Raw genomic sequence first — 14,741 nt, forward strand, 5'->3', positions numbered from 1 at the left:
AGATTATCTAGATTTACTGATCAGAAACCAACAACACCCCCCTGACCAATCAGAGTTTTGATGACCCCCACTTTTCTGTACCTAAATCTCTTCTTCCAGTTGTGAATTGAGGCGGAACAACAAGAGTTTCTCCTTGAGCCGGATTTGATAGCTGTGTACTCCATGTGTCATAAAACGTTTTCTCCGCGTTTATCGCGTTTATAGGTCCGAATACTTGAGATGTTTGAGCACTTGCGGTCTCTAAAAGCCAGAAAATACTTGTGTCTATCGACGAAGTGCACAACATTTCCATACCTATCCTATAGCGTTCTCTAAAGCAATGTCGGATTACAACTTCCGAGCACCCTACAGGGCGCTGTAGGAGTCTCAGGGACATAATTCTTGTGACATCTTGTAGAGCCCATTCAGGAATAATTATCGAGCTTGTTTACTTGAAGATCACCAAAACTCGTAAATCCGCCATCTTAGATGAGATAGATGGTAGTTGAGAAATTCAACTCGGTGGATATTGAGCGAAGGGCTGACGTGGTGATGAATTTGAAATGCTGGAGACTGTAGAAAGATATCGTCTTGTAAAATAATTTATATTGTTAGATTATGGTATTCATGCGTTAGTCTTCGAGTAATAAACGAGCCTTGAGTCTTGAGTCCAGGTGGGTGGCTTCTATCAATGACAAGCAGACTGGAGTGAATGTAATTACGCAAAAAAAAAACTGTCCGCTAACGACTCCACCGGCCAAGCGCAACTGCGGCAAGTTCCATCTGGCAAAAACCGAGGCATTCAGGCAGTCAGCAGAGGAGTGATAATTCTAATGCGTTTATAACATTACAGCAGGGTATATGATAAGTTTTTTTAATACAGTGGCAGTGTTCGGCGAGCTAATAATTCAAATTTTGTAAAGTTCCTAGTTTGATGAGCAAAGTTGCGTAAATGAGCGTGAGATTGCGTGTGAGCGTGAGGGTGTCTATTCTATGTCTATATTATCCAGTTTATTCCAGTTTTTCAAAAGATTGACGAGACCCAGTGGATGAAATGTTGGCGTTTCCGTTTGACAGAGTCATATTTGTATGATTTGACAGAGTTTGTGTTGGTGTAGCTGCTGTCATCGAAAGAGTTGTTTGGTTGGTGGGTTCTGTACGTCGAGTATGGACGCGTCTGACCGTCGAATATGTCGTTGTAGACTCTTTCCCTCATGTGTGTATTTGTGTTCATGTTTGTATTGTTCATGTTTGTATCCATGTTTATCTGCGAGTTCCTCTTTGTGACGAACAAGCCATCGAGCTTTTCCTCTTCTTTGCGTTTGGTGTGAAATTGTACTCCGATATCTGACCTGAGCTGCTCATACGATGCTTTTGGTCTGAAAATCAAAGATCCACGACGTCTCAAAGATTGCATTGTTATTTGTGTGTGTGTGTGTTATTGTTAAGATGAAAGAATCTCGCAGTCCTTAATTCATTTTAGCCCTTGAGGCCTCGACTCATCTAAACGTCATGGTCGAGGCCTCCTAGGAAATTTTTCCGAAAAACTTGTACAGAGAGTTTGAGTATATATAAAGTTTCATAATTCTCCCTAGAATATGGTCGACAATATTATACTACCCTTGTGATGTGCAAGTGGCGCTCAAATTTTTCATCACAGTTTTTTGTTCTGAAGAAATTACGCTGATTGCATGCAGAAAATAACCCGGAAAAGCCCGTGAATTCTGTAGGCTATCGCATACCAATCAACACACCATCCCCAGTGTGCGTTTCTGTGACTTTAGCGAGGTGTCAGGGCATATTCACCCATGACGCTCACGATCGAAACAAGCGATCCAAGCGCAGACAAAAATCTTTGGGTAAATAGTCTTATTGCTTGGACATTTTATGAAAATTGACTAACAGAATACCTCAATTTTGTAGGCACAGAAAATTTGCTCGCTTGTGTTTTTAGTATCGCCAAGGGATATGCGTTCATATGAATCTGATTGGTGGAATGAGCTGGACTGCTTCTGCTGCCTCTAAGACCATAACTCCGCCAGGCCAGCTGTCAAGCACGTTCTGCATGCGTTCTCAGTCTGAGCATTTCATTCTTGGATGAGCTTGTGCATTTGCATAACAGTGTCAACGCATGATACATTTTTATACAAAATAAATACTGAAACGAGGTTGTGTGTTTGTATGTGCTAAAATTATTATTCATGATCTTGATCGTTACCTTGGCCTTCACTTTGATTCGCCTAGTCGCCAGACTGATCTGCAATGTTATTATTATCTTCGTTTCCATTCTCATCACCTCTTTGTCTCTCACTAGCCAACTCTTGCTCGCGTCTCTCATTCTCCCGATCTTCTCTCGCCTGTTTATCTCTCTCCCGTTTCTCATTCTCCTCTCTCTGCTTATCCCTCTTTGCCTGCTTGGACCTTCTCAGCTGCTCTTTTTTCTCCGCTTTCATCTGCTCTTTCTTGCGCTGTCTGATATCTGAGACTTTCTCCTCCCTTTTTTTATCCGTCTTAGCTTTTTTCTTAGCTTCACGTAATTTGCGCAACTTCTTCTTCTTCAATTCATCCACGATCTCCTGTTTCTGTGCTTCAGTTGATGCGCCGCGGCTCTCAAATAAAGTCCGAAGATTGTGTTCCCTCCTCTCCTTCCGCTTCTCGCGCACTATCAATGCGCGTTTCCCGTCAACAGCTGCCTGTCTGCGCGACGCACTCCCTACTGCTTTCTCCTGCTTCTGAGTGTTTGTGAGTGGTGTGCGCTGGGCGTAGAGGAAGACATCGATGACGGCTTCGAGCGCCTTCTGCACCGTGAAACCGAGCTGAATCATGCGCAGGAAATTGACGCTAAGCGATTGAAGCATCACGCGTGCTTCAGCGTTAGGTTGTTCTGTGTCTAAGTGTGAGTTGAAAATTACGACATCTAAACCACCCACCATCACCCAATCGACCATATAAACTAAATGCAGGTTCTAGACGCGAGTAGTCAATGTTCCACTTCACGCTATGTGTAAATATCAGCCTTCGCTGCTTATGATCTATGAAACACATGTTGTTGGTGTCGAAGCTGAGGACGTGTTTCTGGTAGCGTAGCATGAGAACGTGGCGGAGGTCACTAAAATACTGCAACATATCACCTAGCTTCCTCACTGTTTGGAAGAAGAGTGGGAGTGAGCGTGAGTGTTCTATGTGACGAATACACCCTCTAAGCTGAGGAATGGCACAATTTAGCTTCAAATCAGCCACTTGGCCGCTAATTGTATCGATTTTGACGTCCGCGGAGAAATTGTGGTTGAGGAATGACGGCAACGCGCCTGATATGCTTAAATGATTGATATGCTCATCCTGCGATAGCAATTGGGGTGGATTAAACATTATCCCCGTAAATGCCTGATTGAGGCCTATTTCATCGTTATATCGCTGGATTGCTTTTGTATTCTCGTCGCTCTTGTCCTTCTTGTTGCTTTTGCCGCTTTTGTCACTGTCTTTATTACCTAATGCCGTAAGCGCATCTGATTCTCCGCTCTCTGCTAGTCGGTCAAGTAGGGCTTCAAGCTCGTCATCGTTGAAACCGACATCGACGTCATCGTCGTCGGCTTCCATTCGAGCCCGCTCATGCTTCTGCGATTTCTCTAACGCTTCCAACCGCGACAATTCACCCTCAGCTTCCTCCAGCTCCCTTTCGAGTGATGCGCGGCTCTTCTGCGTGCCTACCATGATCGTCGAGGTGGAATAAGCAAAACACAACGGAAAACGCAAAGTAAAATAAAATACAAATGCAGTACAAATGCAATACATGAATAAATATCACTCAGCTTTGATTTCCTCATCGTTACTTAGCACGCGTGGTTTCGTCGCTTTAGGCACTGGTGGGCGAGGCTTTCTTGGCTTAGTGTTTTGTGAATTGGTGTGTGCGTCTTTGAGTGTATCACTGCTGTCACCAGCCTCCTCCCTCTCCTCCTTCACGTCGCTATTACTTCCCTCTATCTTACCGATCATCTCAGTCACCGAAGGCTTGCGTGGAGAAGGAGTGCCTGTGTTTTCCTTATTCTTATTCAATCTGATCAATTCAGCGTCGTCGACATCTTCAACATCGTCAACAGCCGTATCATCCTTTTCATCGACATCGACATCCAAACGAGCTGGTGGCGGTGGAGGTGGGCGTCTAATCTTCTGCGCAGACGGAACTGCTATCTTTAGGCGAGAATGAGAAAAGTGATGAAATAACAGACATCACTCACATCATCCTCCTTGCCATCCGGATACAAATGCGAGACAAAGTCGATATCGTTGCCGACTTGACAGAGCGTCAGATTCAGATGAGCGAATCACTAAGCATCACACCCACGTTCATCAGTCCACCAGTTGTCTACTTCGGTGCTAGGTGAGGGGAGGCTAGAAGGGGGCAGGAGATCATCATTTGGAGTAAGCCCACCTGTGAAAGTCAGAGTGTTAGTCATAATTGTCAAGAGGTCAATCGAAAGCACCACCAACCATTCAAATCAACACTCAAACTTCTGTTCATATTCCTCCCTTTCAACCCCAACCTCGCGAGTTTCTCATCGACGCCTTCCTCAGTAACGATAGACCTGTTGGCGTCATTCTGTACTTGTTTCGCGATAGCATCGCGTTTGTCTCCATCTATGACCCTCACGACTGCGCTAAAACGAGCATAGACGGGTCTATGATCGGAGCCTTTGAGGGGCACACTATCGTAAGCCTGTCCCTGAAGCATGTCGGCATCTCCACCACCAGCATCGTTTCTACACTTATACAACACGCGATCCGTGTAAGCCGGCACGCGTCTTTTCTCGCTAGTATCGTAAACATCGCTCCCAAAATCAAAGCGGTAAGTGGGAGCGAAATGAATATCCATTTCCGTGAATCCCTTGAATATCCCCGATCGCATCGCCCGACTGAGCTGATCATGTTTGAGGAGATAGTGAAAATCGCCGTCGTAGGCAAGTTGTGTAGCGACATCGTAAGGCAGATCGACGCGGTAGTTGAAATCGCCGAGCCAGATCACGCAGTCGTGCGAAGAAGGAACTTTTCCCTGCTGGAAGGAGAGTCCTGCTGCTATGGTGCGGTAGTCGTTGTTGCGCTCTTCCACACCTGCTTGCCCGGCTGCCATGTGTGCGGCTATGAAGCAAAACGTCGTGCTCTCGTACTGCAGTCGTATCGCCGCAGCCCCTTTGTTGCCCGACATCCCCTTGAGACCCGTCTTTTTTAACACTCCCTCCACACTACGTACGCGCGGTGCGAGCGGTGCTTTTACTAGCACTATCAAGGCCAGCCCAACTATCTGCTCGGAACGCAAGATTATGTAGTCGTCTCGAGCGTACTTACTCTCACCCTCATCCCCGCGACTGCGTAGTGTCTCGAGAATGAAGCGCTCCCATACGGCGAGAGGGAAGGTGTCAGTAGACATAATTTGCTGAGGCGTGAGTTGAACGAGTTCTTGGAAAGCAAGCACGAGCATATCGGCATCCGCTTGACCAGGCAAATCGGGGAGGATCCACGGGAGTATGTCCTCTGTCGGTATCTGACCTGCGACATTATATGTGCCTGTGTGTATACTGATAGGATGTGAGGTAGAGTATTCCCCCAGTCTCTCTCCTAGCGCTCCATTCACAAGGTCGGACACGGGGTCATAAACACTTACCCCACGTTGCGTAGGGAGGTTACCCAGGAACATGTCAATGCTCGTCTGTTTCGCCTTATCCGTTACATTCGATACATACGCGCGTGTAACAGATTTAGTAGCGTCGGAGAAAAGTCCAGCCAGTGTACGCTTCCCCGTGCGCGTGTAGCTGCTGTTAAGCGCTCCCGTGCCAGCATATAGCCGAGACAGTGCATCCCCATTCTCCGCCCACAGATGACGATGCGCTTGCCAGAAGCCCTCGTCGTGCGCATAGGCGCTTCCCGTAGAGGTTAGGTAATCGCCCAGACGGGATTTGGAGAAAATGTCTTGGACGAAATTGGTGCGGTCGAGACAATCTAGACAGTTGACGCGAAATACTACATGCTGCTTAATAATGGTTTGGCCGGTGGTATTGTCGATTAAAGACCACGTAGGTCCCTGCCCCTGCCCCTGAGAGAGGTGCTGGTCTAGCTTTTGCACTACCGCCTGATGTCCAGCGAGACGCAGCACCGTGTGGAAATCCAAATTACTGTATGTTATAGGCAGATTGACGTTCTGAAGAGAGTCGAGATGGGTGTTGTAGGAATCAGAGAGCGTCACTTCATGGTCTTTCTGACCTAACAAATTGAGGACGTGTATAGCGTCGTAGGATTGGAGGAGGTTGTAGAAGTGCTTTTCGAATGCGGGTTGAGAGGCGCGGTAAGGGCGAGTGATTTGTATGCGCTGACCGAAAGCTTGGAGACCCTGCTGCTCCCAAAAGAGAGGAATGCTGCCGCGTATTTGAGTGTAAGTGAAGGTGAGGTTGTTGTGAATGAAAATTGTCTCAGATTCGACGAAATTGGCGACTTGGCCGTCGTCATCAACGCCACGAGAGTAGAAGCGAGTGCCGGCTCGTTTGGAGGAGAGCCTGCTAATGAGTTGTAGGGAGGAGTTAGAGTTGGGTAGTGGGTAGATGGAAATAGCGCCTTGGATTATGATAGTGAAGGGGTTAAGCGAGTCGATTAGGGATCGTTGTGGGAGTTGGAGGGAGGACTTCCACTGCAACAACGGGTCTACAAGGAAAGAGTTCCAGATAAAGTGATCGTTAGGTGGATTGCCGCTGTCAATGGAATTGTTGGTGATATCCGTGGTGGGGGAGTAGTAGAAGTTGCCAAATTCAATCAGTCTCTTCAAATCTAAGCAGTAATGATAGTCAAAGTCCAATTCAGGAGTGTCAATCAGGTCATTTGAATGGGAATTGAGTGAGTAGAAGTGTACCCTTGAGATTTTCAAATAATCGCTATTAATTTTAATAGACTGGGTTATAACCACCAGGTAAGTGGACCCCTGTAGCTCAATCAATCCAATAACGCCGTGAATGGATTGTAGCGGGCGTGGATTGAGCAAATCCGGTTGAATGAGATCAACGATTAGATTAGACTGGCAGCGTAATTTAAATAAAACCCCGATATCTCCGTTTTCCACAATCAAGCAACGATTCCCACTGACATCGTCTATTTCTCCAACTCTCATCATCGTGGTAATCGGGAAAGGAGCGAGATGAGTAGTGTACGCAGTGGAGTGAGTTACTTGAAATATGTTTTATATATTCCAATTTCAATATAACAGTACTCAATTAATCTCTACGTCATCCATCTCACTCACCCGAGTCATGAATTGATTAGGGACGTCAAAGATTACATTAATGGCGTCATCATAAATAAAATCATAAATAATCTTAAGACTGATTTGATTGGTTTGATTGTTGTTGATGGCGGCACAAATAACACCCTGCACAACGAATCCACCAATCAATTCAGGCATTTAAATTCGATATTTAATCTACAGCAGTCTAACAAGAGCCTATTGAGCTTGGTTGACAGCTTGGATCTTTCAAATCCACCGATTGTAGACCCAATCGACAGTTTGATCGTCGCGTACAACCAGATTGAGATTAAGTACGCGTCCAAGAAGTCATGGAGCAAGTCTATTAATTATATTACTGACAATCAGCTGGCTACTGATGGTACCGACTACATCACGCTCCTCAACTCACTTAACCAGCTCAATATAACTCTCAACGTCATCAACAGCGAGAATTCAACAACCAACGTCTTTCTAACCAATCTTACATCTGAGCTGTACAGTTCATCTACCACTACATTTCAGCAAGCACAGCAAAGACTGCACAAACCGATAAGCAACGCGTCCAAGTCAACGCAGATGTACAACAATCTAAGTATATCCGACAAGTACAATTTCAGCGTGAAGTATGCGAAAGCGGTTGGCAAAGCAACGAAGCTGCCTTTGAAAATACTCGAAGGTGTGACGCAAGACAAGGCGACAAGTGCGCCCATACACAAACTAGACGATGAGGAGGTGGAGGGCGAGAGGCTAATCCGTGCGTACAACTACGGCTCTAATCTCGTCCCGGCTCCATCTGAAACGGAAGGGGGGTTCGTGCAATTCGAGTCGCCAGGCGGGATACACTTCTTATGTGCATACCCCGCTCACACCCTCAGACGAGACTGGGTGGTGGGTGAGCCAGCGTTTATCTGCGCTGATATGAAGGACCTTCCTGCGCAGTGCGCCCTCAGTAGCATCATACACGCTCTGCATCGCAATAACCTTATCGCACTCGTGCGGTACGCGCGGAAGGACGGCGAAAAGCCTTACCTAGGCGTGTGCATTCCCGTCGTGAACAAGAGCGACGAGTACCTCCAGTACCTCCGAATACCTTTCGCTGACCAGATACGCACCTACTCCTTCCCCAGTCTCGAGAGGGAGGGTGGAGAGAAGAGAAGTGGGAATGGGAGTGGCGCGAGCAGGCACCTTCCAACCGACGAGCAATGTGTGGCTATGGATGCATTTGTCGACAGCATGGAAGTGGGAGGCGGTTATGGTGCAAGTGGCAGCGCGGACGAAGGCGAAGGCGGCGGCGACAACGACGGTAATACCAACAGAAAAAGTGACGTTGGGTGGTTTGATATACACGAATCGCTCAGTCCAGCTACACACCGCATCTATCAGGCAGTAGTACATAGTGCAGCACGGGGTAGAATCGACCCGGAGTCACTCCCGCCGCCACATCCAGAGGTGGTAAAATATCTCAATCCGCCTGCGTTCACAAAGAAAAGGGCAAAAGGGGCCATTGAACGGTGCACAAGCCTCTTTGGACTATCTGAACACACTCCACAGCCCAAGAAGACGCGTTACGGGAGAAAGGGGGGAAATGAAGATCGGCAGAGGCCGCAGGAGATCAATATTGATGAATTACTGGGGGGTGGGGGGAGTGGTGTTAGTAATGCACATACTAACACAAACACAACCCATAACACACTCAGCAACCCAGTTCAAACGTGGAATGAGATGGAAGAAGGAGATAAGGAAAAGGCGGAGGAAGTGCACGAACTGATGAGCACAAGCATCGTGACAGCGGCTAGCAATTCAGAAACCTATGCAGCTGCTGTGGAAGGACTGGAAGTGCTACGAGGGTATGCAACCAAACACAATGTAGCTGAGGATTACAATGAGTGGGTGGAGAGAATGGCTTATTTTTTTAACTTAACACACAGCGTAGGTTGTTGGGTAGATTGAAAGAGATGGAGAAATTCTTCACGTATCTACGAAACCACGATGGAGAAGCACTCAGTCTGATTACAGCGGGTGAAGATGAACAAGGGGTTGTTGAAGTGAGTGCTGCAGAATCGCGAAAGGTGAGACTGAGGTGAAAATTTAGAGGAAAAACTGCAAATTGCTGACGTGAGAGTAGTTTATAGAAATAACTGAGTAAACGGCGAGCTGTTATGATATAAATGATTTTAATATTTTCATCTTTTATTTATATTTTCTTCGCCCAACCGACGGCAACGTGTCTTCTCTCTTCGCAACAGACAGTCATGTTCGCGCGTACATTCCTCCGTTCAACTAGCCGTCAAGCAAGTGAGTTAGGGTTTATTGATGTATACGACCACTGACACGTCCACAGCCAGAGCATTCTCCACAGCTCGCCCAGCTAGCTCATTGCGCAATGTGGCATTCGGTGTGAGTGCAGCAGCAGCATTGGGAGCAACAGCGCTTGCTACTCAGCCACTCCACCTCGATGCACCACAACAAACGATCGCCGGTCAAGAGGGAACATTCTCTGAGCGCTCATTTGTTATGATCAAGCCTGGTGCGTGTGGTTTGAAGAGGTGCTAACAGCAGCTGACTCCAATTAGACGGTGTTTCACGCCAAATCGTAGGCAAGATCATTTCCCGCTTTGAAGAGCGTGGTTATAAGCTTGTAGCCGTGAAGAGCGTTACGCCAAGCAAGGAATTGGCTAAGGAGCACTACGTAGACCTCGCTCAGCGTCCATTTTACCCAGGATTAGTGGATTATATCACCTCAGGCACTCCAGTTGTCGCACTTGTCTGGGAAGGTAAGGATGTCATCCGTCAGGGCCGTCGTATGGTGGGCGCAACAAACCCATTGCAATCAGACCCAGGCTCTATTCGTGGCACTTACGCTGTATCCGTCGGACGTAACATTATCCACGCATCAGACTCATTCGAATCAGCTACCAAAGAAATTGGATTATGGTTCAATGACAAGGAAATGTCCAGCTACCAACCAACAGCATGGCCATGGATCTTCTCTGACAACTAAATCAAATAAAATTTTGACAATAATACACTCATTTGTTTCTTTGTTTACTACTTCCATCATGTCTAAAAGAGAAGGCGGAGATAACGCACCTAGACAACGTAAATACCGCAAAGACGGCACACAGGTTCAATTCAAATCGTTCAGTCCACCAGAAGGTCCTGCAATCTTTGTTACTTGTGTTCGTGGAAAGGAAAAGCAGGCGACACACGATATTTTGGATATACTCAATGAAATATGTGATAGATATTTCCCGGATGTGAATGTACAGCAGAGGAATAAGGTGGAAATTGAAGGCAGCGACAATAGACAAGAAGATAAAAAAGAAGACGACAAAGTAGACGTTGATAAGGACACAACGGACAAGAAAGAAGATTCCGACATAAAATCTCAATTAGCCGCAGAATTAGATGAAATCAATAAAACTCAAACCCCTTTCAAGAAACCACAAAAGAGCTCAACAGATCTGAAGCGATTTGTTAATCACCCTACAGATACTCAATGTAGTGGGTTAGCAAACACACCACTCAATCTACATGTCTCACATCACATACAGTGATTTACCTTGAAGTACGCAGACCATTCAACCCAATAGCCATCGTAGAGAGGTACTTGGAAGAGGTGGAACAGACAGGCAAGATGAGGACAAAGTGGGTTGTGTTTGTAGGCGTACACAATAAATTCACATACCGCACCATATAGATACATCCAACGCTTAACACCCGTTTCACACGTCGCACATGCCTCAGAAAATGCTTTTGAAGCACTCTGTGGCTTTACTTTTCAGAATTACTTGGATGCCTCAACTGCAGATGGTATTGGTGGTAATGTGAGTTGATTTATAGGACCAGATATTCCTACTAACTCTCCTAGTACCGCATCGAATTGCGCACCCGCTCTCATAACACCCTCAAGCGCGATTTCATCATTCAGAAGATAGTCGACTCCATCTCCCCACCACATCGAATTGACCTCAGCAATCCTGATCGCTGGTGTATTGTTGAAGTCTTTAAGAGTGTCGTTGGCGTTTCTGTCGTTTCTAGCTATGCCAAGTTTAGAAAATTCAACCCTTTTTCTCTAGTCGAGGCAAAGAATAAGGAGAGGGCTGGAGGTAATAGTGGTGTCGAACAGAGTAAAGTGGAGCAAGATAAAGAAGATAAGGTGGAGCAAAAGAAGGAAGACAAAGTAGAGCAAGATAGGGACGATAAGAAAGAAAAGTTGGAGAGTGAAAAAGTGGATAAAACCCCCACAACACATTCCACACCCACATTATAAACTAGAACTTCTATTCATCACATTACATTCCATCTACTCCGCCTTGTTAGTGGATCCAATCGACTTCTCAGCTTGCTTGACAGACGCAGCATCAGTCTTGACTTCATCGCCCATACCGAATGGGTTAGCAGCCTTCCATGGACGCTTGAGGTCGCCCTTAGCCTCGTTGCCAAACACCCAAACCTTAGCTGGCTTAGAGTCGAGCGCGTTCTTCACGCCGAGGATGCCCTGAATGAACAGTGGCTGCGTGTACTTCATGTATCCATGCAAGAAGCCCATCATGGCAAGGGATGTGAACAGGCTCTTGACCTGGGGGATATTAGAAGCTGCACTAACATCACGCCAGCCACAAAACTCACGAGCTTGGAAGTTTCTTGTAAATCGTAGTCGCGGTTTGTAGTTGTAATAAGTTGTGGCTCTTCGCCGGACTGCATAGGGTGAGGGATGAAATACATCAAAAACCCTACCCACCATTGGAGATGCTGGCTCAGTGTACTTGAGCATCGTCGTGTCATTCTTGGCTCTGATCTGGTGCCGCGTTGAGTTGGAATGCTGTAAACACCTCCAATACCCACCTTGCCCGCTATCCACTGGTACAAGCCAAAGCTGATAAGCATACTCGCCACATATCCAATCCTCACTGCCAACAAAACGTTTTCATCTTCGAACGGAATTTTGCGGGCGACTGCGACGAGTTAGAGAGTGGTGGTTGCATACACGCCATATTCACCCTGCATCAATCCCAAAGAGAGAACGAGATTCAGAATTTGAGGATTCATCTTGCGTGCTGTTGGCTGTACTCTTGAAAGGACCTTTGGAAGGCGAAATGGGCCAATCGAGCGAATCGAGCAGCCAGAAAGTCACTGTAAACTCTCTAAAGCTGCGATACAATGAATTTCTCATTAAATCTTCTGTATTTGGCTTGGAAGTGAGAGGTATCCAACCTGTAGCAGATCATGTGGGTGTACAACTACAAAACCAAAGAATCTGCTAACATTCTAGGAACGTACTCCTGGGTGTGTACGTTTGCTACCAATCGATCATTCTAATCACTCACAGACTCGGACCTCTTATAAACATTTGGTGCATCTGGATCAGTGCAAACTCAACTGTACTCACTCTCTCCACTGGCGGTCTTGGCCCTGGCAGCTTCTCTATGAGTCCACGCGACTCCTGCCTCTCCATCCTCTTTTTCAATCTCCTGGGCAACCTTCTCCCCGCGTATCTCTCTACCTTCGGTCCTAAATTAGGCATGCGCCAGATGTGTATAGCGCGCTACTCGTTCGGCTACTATCCTGTCATACTCGTCTGTCTCCTCAACCTCATCGGCATGATTGGTTTCTGCAGCCTGAACGCTGTTAGTGGCGCTCAAGTACTTTCTGCTGTCTCCTCTGACGACCTGAGCTCGTCTGTAGGGATTGTTATTATCGCAGTGATAGCCTTATTCGTGGGTCATTTTTCACTCTAATTTTCATCTCAAACACTCCCCCGACAGGTCTCATTCGCGGGTTTAAGACTGTTGCATACCTTTGAAAGGTATGCATGGGCTGTGTCTTTTCTCATGTTCGTCTTCGTTGCCTCGTGCGCTGGTAGACAACTCCCCGCCATCCACTCCGTCCCCTTCGAACCTGCTACAGCTGGATCTGTATTAAGCTTCGGCGCTGTCATCCTCGGCTATGGTATGACTTGGGCCCCCCTAGCGTCCGATTTCGTGGGTGAAGTTTTTCATTTTTAACATTCAGCTTACCCAGCTAATCCTCATCGATGCTTACATTGGTTTCCTTCCGCTCCTGCAGACCGCCTACATTCCCGCACAGACTAAAAGCCTCAAGGTCTTCTTAGCCACCTACCTCGGCCTCAACGTCCCTCTCATCCTGCTGCAATGTCTCGGTGCATGTGTGCAGGTGGGCGCGAAGGCCATACCTGCATGGTCAGACGGCTACGCGGCAGCTGGGCTGGGAGGCCTGCTAGATGCTGTCATGCATCCGCTGAAGGGGTTTAGGAAAGTAGTTCTGGTGCGTGGCCGTAGACACAGCCACAGCTCGCAGCTTACAAATACTCAGGTCATTCTCGCGCTGGGCATATCTTCCAACAACGCACCCACCATCTACAGCTGCGCCTTGACTCTGCAGACCTTCCTCCCGCAACTCGTCTGCGGTGAGTCGTGTGTCTTTTCTACTTGCCTTCCTGTAACGCACACTCACTCTCACACTCCACAACAGTTCCCCGCTTCCTCCTGTCTACCGTCGCCACGGGCATCTACCTGCCCATAGCCATAGTGATTGCGACGCGCTTCGAGGACGCCCTCAACAACTTTCTGTCGTGTGTAAGAGGAGCGCTTGAGCAGTAGCACATGTCGCTCACAGACCGCACAGCTCGGCTACTGGTCTGCCTTGTTCGCGGGTGTGCTGGTACGTAGTTGTTCTATCACCCACACTCACACTCAGACTCACACTCACGCTCACTATGCAGATAACAGACCACCTCCTGTTCAAAAGAGGCGACTTCACCGCGTACAACACTTCCCACTGGGATAGCCCTCATAAGCTGCCGTATGGTGGGGCGGCTCTCCTCGCGGGTGCTGTCGGCGCCGGCGTCGTCGTCGTCTCGATGGCTCAGGTCTGGTGGACTGGCCCACTCGCAGCGCTCATTGGCGCTGGTGGTGACATTGCAACAGAGCTCGGCTTCGTCGTCGCCGCTTTGTCTTACATCCCTCTCAAATGGTTGGAAATGAAGCTGAAGCTAGATAGGAGTGTCATTAGATAGGGTAGTGTTAGATACTTCTATCTATAGCCTTAGCATTGCTCGAACGGCTCGATTTTTTTGGATATTTTACTCGCGCGTATGTTCGCCCTTCATATTGAGTTTTAGATATACACACGTGGGATCGCGTGCTTTTGTATTATTTACATACAAACCCGTACCAATATACCTCTGAAGATCCTAGCGCACCCTTCATTACCCCTCTGCACCCATTGCATGTCTTTCGAAATGCACCAGCTACACCCAAACTCGCGATAAAGCTTTGAGTTGAGCTGATTTAAGAATTTTGTTAGATTGTGCAGTCCAATAGATGCTCCATGAGATAAAAACTCACCCTGCTCTGCTCCAGAAGCCATCATTCTGTCCTGTGGATGCTTCGTGTCGCAAAACGTAACACGCAGGGTTAAAAGTTGAGACAACTTGGCGCATGAGGTATTTCTCAGCTCCTCAAATAATGAATGGCAT

General features: G+C 47.3%; 7 protein-coding genes across 7 annotated transcripts; 3 read left to right on the forward strand and 4 right to left on the reverse strand.

Annotated features, from left to right (window-relative positions):
* Positions 1-1,003: 1,003 nt before the first annotated feature.
* On the reverse strand, positions 1,004-1,396 carry J056_004605 (uncharacterized protein; the record flags this gene model as incomplete). The annotated part of the gene is made up of 1 exon (XM_009269800.1): positions 1,004-1,396. The coding sequence occupies one exon, from the start codon at positions 1,394-1,396 to the stop codon at positions 1,004-1,006; it is 393 nt and encodes a 130-aa protein (XP_009268075.1).
* An 823-nt stretch (positions 1,397-2,219) lies between these two features.
* On the reverse strand, positions 2,220-3,690 carry J056_004606 (uncharacterized protein; the record flags this gene model as incomplete). Its single annotated transcript, XM_009269801.1, has 2 exons — positions 2,220-2,863; positions 2,910-3,690. The coding sequence occupies 2 exons, from the start codon at positions 3,688-3,690 to the stop codon at positions 2,220-2,222; spliced, it is 1,425 nt and encodes a 474-aa protein (XP_009268076.1).
* Positions 3,691-3,780: 90 nt separating this feature from the next.
* J056_004607 (Inositol-1,4,5-trisphosphate 5-phosphatase 1) lies at positions 3,781-7,129 on the reverse strand (the record flags this gene model as incomplete). The annotated part of the gene is made up of 4 exons (XM_009269802.1): positions 3,781-4,167; positions 4,215-4,270; positions 4,322-4,408; positions 4,468-7,129. 4 exons carry the CDS (start codon positions 7,127-7,129, stop codon positions 3,781-3,783), a joined length of 3,192 nt encoding a protein of 1,063 aa, XP_009268077.1.
* Positions 7,130-7,153: 24 nt separating this feature from the next.
* Positions 7,154-10,241, forward strand: J056_004608 (Nucleoside diphosphate kinase; the record flags this gene model as incomplete). The annotated part of the gene is made up of 6 exons (XM_009269803.1): positions 7,154-7,174; positions 7,223-9,126; positions 9,174-9,285; positions 9,487-9,535; positions 9,582-9,767; positions 9,814-10,241. The coding sequence occupies 6 exons, from the start codon at positions 7,154-7,156 to the stop codon at positions 10,239-10,241; spliced, it is 2,700 nt and encodes an 899-aa protein (XP_009268078.1).
* Positions 10,242-10,299: 58 nt separating this feature from the next.
* Positions 10,300-11,513, forward strand: J056_004609 (tRNA acetyltransferase TAN1; the record flags this gene model as incomplete). Its single annotated transcript, XM_009269804.1, has 4 exons — positions 10,300-10,744; positions 10,795-10,888; positions 10,941-11,067; positions 11,112-11,513. 4 exons carry the CDS (start codon positions 10,300-10,302, stop codon positions 11,511-11,513), a joined length of 1,068 nt encoding a protein of 355 aa, XP_009268079.1.
* A 33-nt stretch (positions 11,514-11,546) lies between these two features.
* On the reverse strand, positions 11,547-12,292 carry J056_004610 (Inorganic phosphate transport protein PHO88; the record flags this gene model as incomplete). Its single annotated transcript, XM_009269805.1, has 5 exons — positions 11,547-11,822; positions 11,873-11,941; positions 11,985-12,041; positions 12,089-12,198; positions 12,244-12,292. The coding sequence occupies 5 exons, from the start codon at positions 12,290-12,292 to the stop codon at positions 11,547-11,549; spliced, it is 561 nt and encodes a 186-aa protein (XP_009268080.1).
* Positions 12,293-12,339: 47 nt separating this feature from the next.
* J056_004611 (Purine-cytosine permease fcyB) lies at positions 12,340-14,279 on the forward strand (the record flags this gene model as incomplete). The annotated part of the gene is made up of 9 exons (XM_009269806.1): positions 12,340-12,471; positions 12,516-12,529; positions 12,573-12,960; positions 13,009-13,224; positions 13,265-13,528; positions 13,577-13,670; positions 13,736-13,839; positions 13,889-13,924; positions 13,986-14,279. 9 exons carry the CDS (start codon positions 12,340-12,342, stop codon positions 14,277-14,279), a joined length of 1,542 nt encoding a protein of 513 aa, XP_009268081.1.
* Positions 14,280-14,741: the final 462 nt, after the last annotated feature.

This window comes from Wallemia ichthyophaga (genome assembly GCF_000400465.1).
Source record: "Wallemia ichthyophaga EXF-994 unplaced genomic scaffold scaffold8, whole genome shotgun sequence".
Lineage (NCBI taxonomy): Eukaryota > Fungi > Basidiomycota > Wallemiomycetes > Wallemiales > Wallemiaceae > Wallemia > Wallemia ichthyophaga.